This window comes from Polyodon spathula, chromosome 20 (assembly GCF_017654505.1).
Source record: "Polyodon spathula isolate WHYD16114869_AA chromosome 20, ASM1765450v1, whole genome shotgun sequence".
Classification (NCBI taxonomy): domain Eukaryota; kingdom Metazoa; phylum Chordata; class Actinopteri; order Acipenseriformes; family Polyodontidae; genus Polyodon; species Polyodon spathula.
Genome location: NC_054553.1, coordinates 4602989 through 4618477, shown reverse-complemented (window position 1 = coordinate 4618477; position 15489 = coordinate 4602989). Strand labels below are relative to the sequence as shown.

Genomic DNA, 15489 nt, shown 5'->3' with positions numbered 1-15489 from the left:
ACTTCCTGAATTAATGCATTGACTTCAAAGTCAAAAAGACCGAATTAGTTTGTCAATCAGACTACATGAGACCCAGGCAGGACTCCGAGGGAGCGTGAACACTAGGGAGAAGGAAAGCAAAAGTGTTTCAGGAGGCGAGGCACACCCTGCAGTTACTAGCCAAAGTACAGCCAAGCCACAAGCCTTCCCGGAAGTCATCTGACTTGTCAGCTAAATAGCCTGATCTTATGGTCTCAAAATTGAAGGCGTGTGAGAACATGACATGTTTAGAAATTATGATCAGTGTATAAAAGAGAATTGTGGGCATTAATATCTAAAATCAATCACAAAGAAGAGCTTTGAACAACAGAGGTACACAGGGCACGTTTTCCCTGGACGACTCCTCTCGCAGCACCCCTGCTTCCCTGCTGTCTCTCCGTCCAGTCTGCAGGAATCTCTGCAAATGACCGTCTGCAGTTTGAATCTATTCAAATCATGTTTCTAAACTCATTTGTTTTGGGTTCGAAGTGCTGACTGTATCTGTGTTTGAATTCTGAGATTTTATGGCCTGCTTTGTGTCATTGATGATTACCAGTTTCTCTCCCATTAATGAATGTGCAGAGAGATATTAAAAAACATTATTGAAAGACTCTTTCGTGGAGGTGTACAGCTATTACTAAAAACAACAGAAATGTTGCTAACGTGACATTTTGGTTAGAAGGTGGAATAGTTATATAAAATAAACATCTATATTATTATGCTATTTACATCTCAGAAACAACCAGAAAAAAAAAACATGCTAGACTGAAGTCAGAATCAGTCTTAGGTCGCAGCAATGTGTGCATTATGTAAATTACTGGAGATCTTGAAGCCCTTCCCTCTTGTGTTTTTTGATTGCGATTGGAAGTTTGGAAATAATCATATGACTTTGATTTCCTGCTCTGTCAAGTGTTTAGTTAGCAACAACAGATCTTCGCTTGCAGTCGCTGTCTGTATTCACCACAAGCTCCATATTCAAAAACCGATATGTACAGCTGCATTGGCCTAGCTTTCGTTCTGCTTTTAGGCTGTGGTGAGTATGTGAAAATAGCATGTTTTTTTTTGTTTGTTTTTTTTAATTTTGCCTATTTTAAATTACGATGGAAACTTTTAATGTAGCTTGGCCTGCTCGATTCCACTGCAGCCTGGGGCTTTCCTAAGGCATGGATCTAGACCTTCCGCGCAAAGGCAGGTCGTACCCACTCGCTTTGTTTTGTTAGGTAGTTAGTTAGTGCTGGCAATGTGTGAAAATTCATAGTTTATGCAACCTGTTTGTTTCTCGTTTTGTATAATTTATCGCAGAATGTTTTCTTTTTTTAATTTAATTGAGTTTCAGGATCTGCGTGATATCTTTATTCGCTGATGTTGTTAGCTAAACAAGATCTTTCCAATGCACAATTCTCGTTAAATACAGTCACGAATATGTGCCTACGTATTGATTACATTTTGAACCGTTTAACAGAATTGATTAGTTTAAACCACATCACATACATGGGTTTTAGTTATTTTGAATTTAAGTTACGTTAAGATACATTAACGTATATTTTGTAGGCCAGCATAACAACTAAACTAAACCGAGATTTTGAATACAGTAGCTGTTTAAAAGGTGCCGAATGCTGACGTTTTCTATTGACGAATTTTCTAGTTTGTTTTGATGTCTCTTTAATACTGGGCAGTCTACTGGTCCCATCCCGAGTACAGTGATTAAATACCGTACTGTCATTGTTAAAGGGATGAAGGGGGTAGTATTTTTAAATCGCGTTGCTAATTTGTAGTGACTTCAGGAGACTGCCCTGCAGACACTGTTCTCTCCAAATTCTGAAACTGCTGTATCAGGATCTGCACTGGCCTCCGTTGATTCTTGTTGAATAGGTTGCACATAGGAACCAGGACTGGTGTTTTTTCGTGGCCTTTGTTTATGCATTTTTTAAAATGGACTCACAGACCCGATATGACAAGCAAAAATGTTTTCCCTTGATCTTCACCAGTGTTTTGTGTAAAAATATGCGTTCCTATGCGGTTTCCTGAGCCCTTATCTCAAAGTGCATGTGATTTCAGATCGGGTTTCACGTTACCTACTTCTGTAAGTCATGTGATGGTGTCCTAACAGGATAAACAAGCTTGTAGATACATATTATTAACGGTGTACTTTGGCCTCAAATACCTGTTCAAGGTGCATTATGATCATAAAGTACAGAGTAGAACTAACACTTTCCCAGACACTACCAGTAAACTGCTTTCAATTTTTATATAGCTGGGTAGGACATTCTGTAAAATACCTTGAAGGAAAATAAGGAGAAACCTGTTTGTCTATCTTTCAAGCTCTGTCACACCTACATTTTTAAGTCTATCTAGGGAATCTGCTTATCGAGTTGTGATCATATCTGCACATGTAAGATGCATGGTATACTTTCTTGAGATACTGAAAGCTCACAATTTGTATTTTCAGACATTATGGGAAAAGTTACTTAGTCTTGTGACTGAGTTCCATGTACATTGCTTTTCCTGCACTGCATTAGTGAAGTGCAGTTGCTGTGAACTTCATTACTTTATCTTAACTATCTTAAGCAATCGAACAGAAATATATGTACATTACATTTTTATTTGAGTGTATACAGGTATGACATTATTAGGAGGAAATAGTCGATGCAGACTCATTGTACACAGGGAAATGCCAAATAGTGCTTCCATGTGACTTCTGGGCTTGCCGTTTCTGGAAGAGTTTTTGGATAGGAGCCCAGGTTTGATGTGTGCAGCAGTGGTGGCCATTCGCCCAAACCACCATATAGGTGAAAGGATAGCATGCTGCATTTTCACTGTGGTGTTTGCTGATGATGTAGGGCTTGAAACCCACACTAGCCATGCACCCAGTCCTGTGTTTCAGGATTCTCTTGTTTAGGTATGTTATACCCCTTCTCCACAGGCACATCCGAGCCGTGAGGGCCAGGGTGCTTCTCCACAGGCACATCCAAGCCGTGAGGGCTGGGTTGCTTCTCAACTGGCACGTCCGAGCCGTGAGGGCTGGGTTGCTTCTCCACTGGCACATCCGAGCCGTGAGGGCCAGGGTGCTTCTCCACTGGCACGTCCGAGCCGTGAGGGCTGGGTTGCTTCTCCACTGGCACGTCCGAGCCGTGAGGGCTGGGTTGCTTCTCCCCTGGCACATCCGAGCCGTGAGGGCCAGGGTGCTTCTCCACTGGCACGTCCGAGCCGTGAGGGCTGGGTTGCTTCTCCACTGGCACATCCGAGCTGTGAGGGCCAGGGTGCTTCTCCACTGGCACGTCCGAGCCGTGAGGGCTGGGGTGCTTTTCCATTGGGAAAAGCACCAACCAGAACCAAACAGTGAAACTTTGGCCTCACAAAACATCTCAATATGCATCGGAACCAAGTAGGGCCAGGGGCAGGTAAATGATTTTCAGCACTACGTTGCGTCAGTCAGTACCTCGAGGAAGACGAACAACATGGCGTGTAGCAAGTCGTTGCATTTCAGTTGTATTCAGTAATATATGCAGAACAAAAAGAAAGAAAAACACAACTGAAATATCTGGATCTGCCATTGTCAGCTCAAATACATCACCTCTTAATACTGCATTATCCACATGCAAGCCAGCATGTTCATTATGTGTTGTTTTGTCATCTTTATTTTCACCCAGATGAATGTTTTAGTATTGTGAGATCAGTCAGTCAAGGTGTGGTACAAATAACATAAATGTTGGCATTCTCTTTCAGTGATTTTTGAACAGCTGTGAGCAACAGCATCACTACCCATGCTTTTTTTTCTGTTATATTCTTTTTTGCTGAATTTTGCATAATAAAACCAGAATGACATTCGTACCTCCTCCGCCATTGCTGTAGTCAGTGTTTAAAAGAAAACAAATAAATAATCAACTTGTCATGTGAGTTACCCTGAAGCCTGTACCAATTGTTTGGCTTTTTTTTTTCTTCTTTCTTTGGTATCTAAATAGGTTAGATACTTTAGTGGCTGTGACTGAACATTTTACACATTTTAGCTTTCTGAATTTGAGGTGACTTCTCGGAACGTGCATGCCAGTGTGGTCAGTTTAATGTAGACTGTGAAAGGAATGCTGCTGAATTCAAAAGTGAAACTGTTAACTGTGGTATGTGTTGACTGAGCATTCATGTAATGGTATACTTTTTAAAATCTTAATACAAGCATAGTTATTAACACTGGCAGTGTTGATATATATTAAAGGTTAGTAGCAGTTGTGTAACGTACAGGTTATGTTCTCCTGTAAAGAGCATGTTGCCAGGAAAGCCTGGAAACCAATTGTGTTTTCAGAGTATTTGGCAGTAACTAAACTAATGTGTATAATGGAACTCCATTAAAGTGCAAAGTATTTTTTTAATGCTCTTGCTCTGATATCGGGCTGTTTAGACCTACATGTTGATGTGCTGAAATGGACTGTTCATGATAAATTTAAAATGGTACTAACACAATTTTAAGAGATAAAATAAGTACTGTAAGTTTTAAAATACTTTTAAGATTGGTATGCTCAGTCTGAAATTAGTGAATACCTTGCATATTTCCCCAAAACAACATATTTGATCAATTAAAGGTATAAGTTTATGCTTTCAATCAACTAGCTGTCTGAGGTACACCCGAATATTTTTTTGCACTCTTAATAACCCAAGGCCTGTTTCTGCAGGAACTATCTTTAATTGAATTGTCAGCTGCAATGCAAAAAGAAATTCAAGTATGGGTGTGAATTTATCACTTACAAATGGAATCTGGAGTATGGTAAATGCTGTGAGCTTTTCCATGGCTGAATGGAACACTTGTCACTAGTGTGAAGAAGCTATGGATTGCATTATCACTTTGCTGTAGCAGCTTTCATTCTAGATGCAGCATTTAAGATATTCCACACGAGGCTGACGATTGGACTGAAGAGAAGAGCCAGCTAGAATGGGCATTCTGTTCTGTCTCTGTTGGATAAGTCTAATGAGACGTTTTATTATTTTAGATCTCTCTCTCTCTCTCTCTCTTATGGGGTGACAGCAGGTCCCATCACAATTTGGGTAAAAGATCTGTATTAAAAGGGGATCTGCCTGTACTGCCCCAGGCTTGCGTGGCCCAAATCCAACAAAGGTCTTGGGTGTTTGGTACAGACCTGGTGTGTTATCTCTATTTTAGACAATTGTTGTTCTTTTTGTTGCATCCCTAATTTTTTCCCAAATCCAAATTGACCGTGGGGCAGATGTGATATATGCATCCCCTAATGTGTGTTTTTGTTTCTAACATACACAGGAGTCCTACAGTCTGATGCAACTGTAGCAGAAGTTTTAGATGAGAAAAATAAGACATGCATCTACGCTGAAATGATGGTGAATTTCACCGTTCAATATGAGACCAGCAATTCTACACCTGTAAGTACTTTTTAATGATTTAAGTGCATTTTTGGCTTTTGGAGTGTGTCTGGTTTCTAGATTTCCAGATCATATTACCTATGTGTGGTTTATGTTGACTGTTGCCTGCCAGTCAATTTACACTGTATGTATTTATGTATCTATCTATATATCTCTCTCTCATTTGCAAAATGGGTGCAGTGCTTTGCAAAAGGGACAAATGTTTTTTAATATTTGTAGGAAAGTGATGTTTTAGCTTGGGATTGTGGTATTATTTTAATACTTCTAAAAGTCCATTTATGGGTAGCTCTCATAACATTCAATGTACACAATATAGTAAGTGAACCTTTAAAGCAGTTGGATTACAAGTTGTTATTTGGGTCCAGTTTGATAGTAATAGGATACAACCAAGGTCCAGAACCATGTTTAAGGGCATGTTTATAAATGGGTTTATAAATGGGTCCAATTTACTGTCAAAAAAACACTTGGAGTAGGGATTCTTTTCCATTGTGTCAGTGTTTGTGTTTACTTGTTGCATTGTACTCTAGCTTTGCCTTTTCTTTAGATTAATAATTGTCATGTGTCTCCTTGAACTCTCGTTGTATTTCCAGCTTGATGGGTATTGCTAAGCCTATGTCATTCAAATGTACTGGATCAATACTGTAGATACAGTAATGTGGAGATAACTGATTCTGTTCCTGTTGTATGTTTATATTCTTGGTGAGTGATTTGTGCTTTCACAAACTGACTTTGTTTGTGTTTTAGAGCACTGCAGAATTTGTCCTGCCAACAAATGTAACAACAGCAGGAAGCAGCTGTGGCAATGAGACAGTCGCCCCTTTTTTAAAAATCAGTTTTGGGAATGGCCACTATTGGAGCATTAACTTCACACATAGCAATACTTCGTACCATGGAGATGTATTTATCTTTGGCTATAATGTCAGTGACAGCACCATCTTTCATAATGCCTCTCAAAAAGGTTAGTGTCTCTGCTCTGTTTGTATGGGATAGAGGGACCGATTTTGTGTAATTGTGGTTGGGTGCAGTTCCCTCCACCTCAAGTTAAATATACAAGTTTGTATTTACAATTGACACCTTGTATTGTAAAAAAATATATATGTATATATAACCCCCCTATAAAATATGCCCACATTCAAATAAATTAACCAGTTTTTACTTTCCTTATTGGATGCGTGCAGTTTCTTTTTATATGTTTTTTTGTGCAATTCGTCTCAGGTGTTATCAAGGTTGTGGCCAATGACACAATGCCACCTGTGCCCATGGATCACTACTACAGATGTATGAGCGATAACGTTTTTAAGCAAGGCAATGTCACCCAGACCTTTTGGAATGTCAGTATTCAAGCGTACATTAGAGATGGAAATCGAAGTAAAGACGGTAAGCATGAAAATAAAGCATTCCTTTTCCTTTTTGTGCACAGTGTGCGAGTTCTGGTGTTTTTCTGCCTCTCACGTTGGACCAGAACGTATTGTTCTGTCTTGTATTGTTGTTGCCATTCTTCTGCTTGATACCTGGTTTAAATCCTATTTGTACATTTTGTTTGTTTTTTTGTTTTTTACAGCCACTGTGTGTAGTGCTGATACCCCAACGACTGTAGCTCCGGTGACTAATATAACGACTGTAGCTCCAGTGACTAATGTAACAACTGCAGCTCCCACCGTTACTCCAAAACCAACTCCAACCCCCAAACCAGATAAGGAAACATACAAGGTTTTCAGGGGCAATGAGACATGCCTGATTATCACCATGGGACTGCAGTTCAACTACAGCACCACTGCCCAGGTACGGTGCGGTACAATCATTTATTTAATCCAGGAAATGCCCTTTTTCCTGGTGAACTGCAATGTAGTCCTAAAATGCATCTCACTATATCGTCACACATCACTAATACGCCCCATCTGGATATTTCTGTGCAGCTGCAGCTTTTCTAAGAGGCTAAGGGTACAGGAGAGGCTATGTCCTGGGGGGGGGGGGGGGGGGCTGTGCACAGCACATGTGGGAGAAAGCACTGGGGTATCTAGATTTGTTGAAGAAATGCAATGTGGTGTATGATGCTCCACATTTGTTTACAGTTGGTATTGTGTTTTTTACTTTTAGGCGCCGTGGGAAGTGAAGAACATTGAACCCAATGTAACCACTGCGTCAGGAGCCTGTGGGGGCAACACCTCCACCATAATACTGAATGAGAGGGACACCGTTTATCTTGTTTTCTCCTTCGCTACAGTAAGCCCTTTAGCTGTACCTCAACAATGTAACTATGAATTGTTCATATGTTAAAGGACAAATATGCATTCAGATACAGCTGTTTCTTTTTGACCTGATGCATTGTAATGCTAATATTCAGAGTTGAATGCAATGTTGGTAACTGTGTCTGTCCCTTTTTTTTTTAACAGCGCAGTTCAAAGACATTCTATCTTAAAGGAGTGAATGTAACCACAGTGGTCAATGGCTCTGGTAAGTGAAATTTAAATTAATTGCGTTTTCTTTAAGACTTTCCATTTGAGTTACATCTAAATGGCATTGTCCAATTTCAGGAAGATACTTGTTTATGGCAAAGCTGTACATTGTTCTTCTAAGCAGAGTAGAGCGAACTGTGGTTAGGGAGTAAATTTATGCCATAGAGGCATAGAGGTGGATACAAGGACAAGCATATCAGAATAGGGTTTAAAACGAGTAGCTTTGTGGAAGTGAAAATGTAGCAGTATTTACGTACCTTTTTATATATGTATTCAATGTATCTTGAATGTTTCAGCACAACAACTTGGAATTAACAACAATCTAAGTTACTGGGAGGCAACCCTGGGCAGCTCCTACATGTGCAACAAGGACCAGGTGTTCAAGGTTACCGACAAGCTCTACATCAACACTTATGATCTGAGGGTGCAGCCTTTCAACGTGACCAACGGAAAATATTCTACAGGTATGTTTTGGAGATCTCGATCAAATAAACTAGGGGTTATGATGGGTGGATCATTCAGTACGTTCTGTACAAGCTGCAAAAATGATGCTTTTTGTATTCAGTGGATAAAAGCCAAATGGCTTATCAGCTGACCTTACAACTACAGTATCTGACCACCTTTGAGAGCCATGATTCCTGAGAATAGCTGTTATTTACGTCATGCTAATACCGGACTCTCCTTTCACTCAGATAAAATAAGATATTTAAAATATTAAACACTCAAAATTTAAAAAAAAATCAATGTGTATTTTTTAACAATATCAATATTAACAATAACAATATTAACAATATCAGAGTTAAAATGCTCGAACTAAATAACCGAACCTTGCTATTACAATGGGCACTCAAACACATTCTTTCTATCTGCACTAAACTCAGGTTGTCCTGAAAGCCATGTCTTATGTCTTGTGTGGTAGCTGTCACTTTTAGAAAAAAAAGGGTGCTGTAAAAAGTTTGGTTTGTTTTTGACCACCTGTTCTTTTTTTTTTTTTCATTCATAAAATCAATCTATTTCTTTTTAATTACATTTTTCTGCATAATGTCTTTCTGTCTGCAGCCCATGAGTGCTCACTGGACGACAGCAGCCTTCTGATTCCAATCATTGTTGGCGCTGCCCTGGCAGGCTTGATTGTCATTGTTGTGATTGCTTATGTGATTGGTAGAAGAAAGACCTACGTTGGATATCAGACCCTTTAAAGTGATGAAAATCATGAAGCAAACTAATAACCCCAATGGTTTCATTCTGCAATCTCAGAAAATCACTTTGTTTTTTTTTTCACTCCATGGAGCAAGTGCAGGTTCTGTTTTTGTAATCGACCAGTCTGAGCCAAACTCTCTTCAGACATTTTCCAAGGCCTGTGAAACGGCTATCTACCAAAACTACAGGAAAGTCCTGTCACAAGGGTAATGTGTGCACATTGCTCTAATGCTTTGCACAGATTCCAGGTGCTGTTTTTGTCTGATTTGCATCATGGGTATGCTGTACTAGGATCACCAGCTGTTCACCAGTAGCTACTGAGATGGTATATTGGGCATTATAAGGGAGAAAACAATGAATGCTCTCCCATTCCAAATCGTGACTGCTGCTAGTTCTGGGATATAACCAAGATTAAGACTCATCAGACAGCTATCTGGCCAGATCTTTGACTTGTACTATGGAAATGTGCAGAGCAGTTGATCAGCTGCAATCATTAAAATGTATTAATCTCTTATGATCTTAAGCAGAGTGTTAAAGTGTACCCCCAGCTGGCACTTCTGATCTGCTTTGGGAGTTTTTTTTTTAATGACTTGATTAACCACTTATAACCAACAACATTTTTAATATGCGAGATACATTGAACCTGCACTTGCCTCCTGTATAGTTAGCCCTTTGTTTTCATTTCTTTAATTCATCCATGTACATCTATAACTCAACCTTTATTTTGTAGCATCCCTACACTTAAATTTGGAAGTTGTACATTTTTTTATTGCACTATATACTGTAATAAAAAAAATGTTATAAAGGGTGTTTGCCACTGTATCCAAGCTGCAAAGATATAATATAGACAAAGAATAAATAGTGAATTGGCTATGTCTGCACTTAGTTTAGCCTCCTGATTATGGGAGAGCAGAGTGCTGCAGATGACGATACTTGGCTACAAAAGCACTCCTTTGCAATTGTAGGGCATTGTTCATTGTTTTCCTACTGTCATTTGCACAGTGAAGCTGGCTTAACTTTAAGCTTACCAAATTCCTAATGGTGTATTATGTAATGTTAAAATATACGACCAGACTAGAAGTCATTGTCGTCTTTGATGTAACAGTGACAATAAAAATAATAGAAACCCGTGTAGCCAGTGTTAGATTTCAGTGCAGCACTGCAGCTGCACTCCATAAATAGTGGATTATTTTGGTTGTTTGCTGCCGACCCAAACATTTATCGCACTGGCAAAAATGTAGCTTTTGAAATGTTGCAGTGACCTGCTGGAATTTGGTTAAAAAGAGACTTCTCATCCAAACATTTCATAATCTGTGTTTGATGCCGGCATGTCTCACTGCAACATTTAGTTTGTCTTTTGATTCGGGAGAAACTTCTATAAATTGGCACAATGGGTCCAGTTCCAGCTAGCTCATGGGATTATAAAGGGAATTTCTTGTGTATTTTTTTTGTTTGTTTGCAAAGATTTTGTCATATTTTCTTGCAGTGATCAGTGTGCTGAAGCCTTGTTGTTTTTTCTTTTGCAATAATTCTAAATTGTGTAAAGTAACTTGCATGCCCTATTTCCACGCTGTTTAGGGAAGTATTAAACGTACAGGGTCCTTAATTGCTAGGCAAGGTCGTAACAGTTTTGTTGCAGGAGTTGCTGTGTTCACTTTTTTGCAGCCAGCTCTTGGTGAACCTGTTTCAGTACTGTAAGCATCTTCACTTAAGCTGTGCAGGGATGCTTATTTTCCGTTCTGTGTTTTAACGCTTAGTACTTTTACAACTGTAAGATTTGGAGGGTAAATGTGGCAACTGCTGCTGACTTTCTATATCGCAGTGCAGAAATTCTGTCCCTGTTTAAACAGCTGTCATTTATCAGCTGTCATAAGATACTGCTGTTCTGTTTTGACATGTATTGCCATTTTAGTTTTTGTGGATATTGTTTTTATTATAAAGGCTATACAAAACAAGAAAGGTTATACATGTATTTGACTGCATGTCCTCGCAAATATCTAAACTAGTCTGTTGCTGTTGCAGTGCAAGTCTAATCTGTGCTGTGTGTAAAGCCCATGTTCCTGTGGTAACCGAGCAGAACGGGGAGAGCAGTTGCTTCGTTACTGATTTCATCACTTTGTTGAATACAAAAAGGCTGCAGCCTTTGATTATAAAGTGCTCCTCTTCTCCAGTGCATACGAATCTTAAGAGCAGTGGTTGTAAAAATGTTTGGCAAGTATTCACCGTTCATAGGAAAAGCATAATACTTTTTTTTTTTTTTTTTGCTTTGCATTAGCCAGAACGTTTAAGAAGTGCTGGGGGCGTTAGCTTTTGTTAATCTTGGTTGTATTTGTGCTTTTGGAAGTTTGCATTAACTCTAAAACTTGGATTATGTGTGCAGAATTGACTGTGCTTTTGGGAATATACTGTAGCTCAATGTTTGTTTCATTTTAAAGGTGTTCTGATGTATTTTCCTGAAATCTTGCACAAGTTTGCTTTCGTTCCCTAAAGAATTTTACACCTTTTTTTGTACATAAGTTGCCCTAATAAAAACTTTAGAGACTGCTTTGATGGAGTTGTTTAAGGGCTGTTTTTTTTTTTTAAAGAGTGTTTGAGACATTATTGTGAATTAAACAGTGCTGTTATTTAGTGAATAAACTTTGTGATACGAAAGGTTGCTTTTTTAATCAAAGTGGTCTTTTTAAAAACACCTTTAACAAAACATTCCTTACTTTGTGAATGAGGCCCCAAGATGTAACTAGGTTGGGTAATGGCACAAACTTTTCTTCATAGCTGTAAATGTAAACAGTTTTAATTAGGAATTCTGTGCATTTTAGATTACCCCTCCCCTTACAATAATATTGCTCTGTGTATTCATCGTGGTTTTGTATAAACAGCTTTATTTTCAGGGGAAATAGTTTGTAAAACACCCAAGTGATTACATACTAAAAAAAAAAAGATTCCACATTCTTTAAACATTGGCAGGCCAGGATAGGGATGTGTTTGATGTTGCATCCGCTAGGGGGCACAGCCATTCAGCAGGGTTTTGTAATTGCATTTGTAACATATTTAAGATTCGGAGTCACTGAGTCGTTCTTTATGAAAATCAGTTAAGACTTTGCTCCTGGTGAAGCGAAAGTACAGAATGTTTGTCCCGGTCACTTGAAAAGAGATAAAGGGAAAAGACACTGTAATGTTTTTTTGGGAGGTTGTTGCTGAGGTTTGCTAAGCTCGTTTTAACAAAGTGAATTTCTTTATCCCCTCCTAACATCGTTTTCATGTCTCTGCATCTTTTCTGAGTCTTCATATGTCAAAGGTTAGGTCACGCAGCTCAAATTCTGTTCTCAAAATTGGGCTACTAAAAAAAATAAAAATAAATTGTTTTGTGGGTTTTGCTAGTCTAGGTTATGAAGTGTTTTATATGTCAAACATATTTAGCGGTTTAATGCTTTATTTTTTTTTAAAATGTTGCTTTTGCATTACTTTTTATCCATATCCAGCTGAAGATTGCTCTTCTGATAAAGAAAACTACATTGTGCCCATAGCGGTCGGAGTAGCCCTGGCAGTTCTCGTTATTGTAGTGCTGGTGGCATATCTTATTGGGAGGAGTCAGAATCGCGGCGCTGGATATGAGCAGTTCTAAAAGAGTGGAAGGGCTTGGAATGTTCCTCACTGCCAGATCTAGCACCCAACAGTGCTTTGCATTGGGGGCAGGAGTACGATACCTTCAATAGTAACAACACAACCCTTCTTATATTGAACATAATTGTGTTATTGAAGACCTGAATTATGTAATGTGTTTACTGAATCTGCCACTTCAAATGAATGGGAAATACTGACAGGTGATCAAATACATATAGACAAGAACTTTGAGTAAATGGGGGAAATTCTAAATCTTAATTGAATTGCTTATAGAAGTTATTGGTACATAATTTGAAGTCTTACTAAACCTGGAACTGTAATGATTTGCACTTCCAATCCAACTACAGTTTAATAATGAAGAAATGAGCCCAATCCACATTCTGTTCATGTTTTGTGTTTAGAGAAGGTTTATGAAGTCCTGCGTTCATTGGTTTAAAGCTGGATATTTTGAATGATTTCTTTGTGTTACTGCTGCTGTTGTGTTTTGATGTTTCAGAAGTTCAATGCAAAACGTACTTGTTTGTAATCTGTTTTTTGCAGGATTCCTTTAATTTCATTGTCTTTTTTTTTTTTTTTTTTTTTTTTTTTTTTTTTTTGCTTAATAGCTGTTTGCCTTCCAAGGTTTTGTTTCATTATCGCTGAATTTCAGTGACCACCGTTAGCTTTTTTTTTTTTACTGCATTGAATTTCGTTATGGCCTAGAATTTACTCAATAAACCTAATTTTCTACCTTGTATGTGTGGCATGTGATGAATTTGGGTCATAATTTTTTGGTATTAATTTGAATAGGTGGGGAAAAGCAGCCAAGCCAAAAAAAAAAAATACTAATGGAAAGGTGTGGCTTAATTCCTAAGGGGTGTGTGCATTGTAACAGCATGTGTGCAATTCTTGCCTGCATTCACAGGAACAGGACTTTATGAGCGACTGACCTGCTAACATTCTTAATGGGTTTAGTGACCTCTCTTCATATTCTCTTTTGTGCTGACTGACCCCCTTCTCTGTCTTCTTCTGTAACAGCTGAGGAGTGCTTCTTGGACTCTGACCTGAGCTTTCTTGTGCCTGTCGCTGTCGGGGTAGCTTTGGGCTTCCTAATCATCCTTGTGCTAATCTCTTACCTGATTGGGAGAAGGAAAAGTCGCACTGGCTACCAATCTGTATAACCCTTCTTTGCTGTGGCTTCTGCTGCTCCTCCTGCTGCTGCTGCTCCTGTTAACACAACAATAATTCTGCTTCAGTCTCTTAAAAGATGTAACGGGTTTCTACACTGCTGTCAGGGAGGTTAGAGGACTCGGGTTCTGGAGCACTTTCATGTTTGTGTCTCCTAACGTGGTGTTTTCAAATACCAGGAACCAGTGAACTCAACATTTTTCGGTGTTTTTATTTATTTATTTATTTATTTATTTGCTGCATTTAAGTCCCAAACTTTTCTTTTAGTAGCTAAAAAGCAGAAATATATATCCATAACACTACGAAATATTCATTTTAACTTTTTCAGAAATTCTCTCCATTTGAAATGTTATTTGGCAAAGGCATGCTGTTTCAAAAATGTAAAAGGAAGACAAAATAAACAATAACCGCGAGACACGCATCATATGGAATAACCGCTCTGGCGTATATATATATATATATATATATTATATATATATATATATATATATATATATATATATCTATATATATATAGATATATCTATACTGTTAGAGAAATAGATCATCTGTTCTTCACATCTAGGTTCAAGTCAAGCACTTTTTGCAGGTCACAAACTGAAAGTTGATATGGTATACAGTATAACGCAGGTTCAGTGCTTGCCTGAGTATAGCATCAGCACACTGCATCCATATTATCCTGTGATGTTGGCATAAAATTTAATTTTAATAAAGTCTTCTTCACAAATGCTAGTGTTTTGAATTCATCTAAATATGCTGTGTTCAATTGTTCTGTGTGTAAACAAAAAAGCTGAATACACTCCTGAAAACGTACAGTAATAACAGCTTCAAATAGTGATTCAGATATATATTGGTGGAGTGTGATAATCATTGCTTGTTAGGTATAACTGTACTGTATACAGGTAGCTACAAATTGAATGATTTTCAACCAAACATAGAGCCTAGAGTCAAATACTGTGCAGCTGCCATCACTGCTCTCACAAAACTGGCTCCCAGAGGTTTCTGGATCCTTTTGGAAATCCTGGTGTTCTGGCAACCCTGATTACCCCTGCAGTTTGTTTTTGACTGTTAAATCACATGTTTATAATCCCACACTCTTTTATGAGTTGAAAGTACAGAAGGAACACCAGGACAATTGTACAAACAAAAGCTGTATCTGATCATTCTGGATTTTACTGCAGTGATATCCAAGATGCAATGACTGCACGGTCATCCTTACCTGTGCTAGCTTTTTACAGTCCACAAAAATCTTCATTTATTACATTACAATTAAAGTACAAGTCAGTCTTGTTTTGTCCTCTAGTACACACTCAAGTTTATTTGTTACAAACTTTTTTTAATTAGGTTGTTTTCAGATATAGATTTTTTTTTAATGCCCAGAGTGTTTTAAACTTAAGCAATGCTATATATTTAGATCATTATTATATTCAAACAGGGTAAATGCACTCTTACCACTGAATCTTAAAAAGAAAATGAAATACAACTCCTGCATAACAGTTTAATTAGACACACCTGAGCTTGTTACCTATACACTGTGGCTAATAGTAAAACCTGGAATGGGTAACTGCTATGCAATAGGAGTCTTATATCCCACAGTTAACCCTTCATTGCAGGCAGGTCTGGATTTCATTTCACTATCCTGGAG

General features: G+C 38.3%; 1 protein-coding gene across 3 annotated transcripts; it reads left to right on the top strand.

The window, feature by feature from the left end:
* The first annotated feature begins 924 nt into the window (after positions 1-924).
* LOC121295416 (lysosome-associated membrane glycoprotein 2-like) lies at positions 925-14249 on the top strand. 3 transcript variants are annotated; one of them, XM_041219994.1, is made up of 9 exons: positions 925-1051; positions 5282-5400; positions 6145-6358; positions 6616-6777; positions 6962-7182; positions 7498-7623; positions 7794-7854; positions 8153-8320; positions 13695-14249. In XM_041219994.1, the coding sequence occupies exons 1-9, from the start codon at positions 1006-1008 to the stop codon at positions 13835-13837; spliced, it is 1260 nt and encodes a 419-aa protein (XP_041075928.1). In that variant the 5' UTR covers positions 925-1005; the 3' UTR covers positions 13838-14249. The 3 variants fall into 3 exon arrangements, with proteins under 3 accessions (XP_041075928.1, XP_041075927.1, XP_041075929.1); XM_041219993.1 differs by lacking the exon at positions 13695-14249 and adding an exon at positions 12536-13411; XM_041219995.1 differs by lacking the exon at positions 13695-14249 and adding an exon at positions 8916-11737 and having other exon boundaries at positions 926-1051.
* Positions 14250-15489: the final 1240 nt, after the last annotated feature.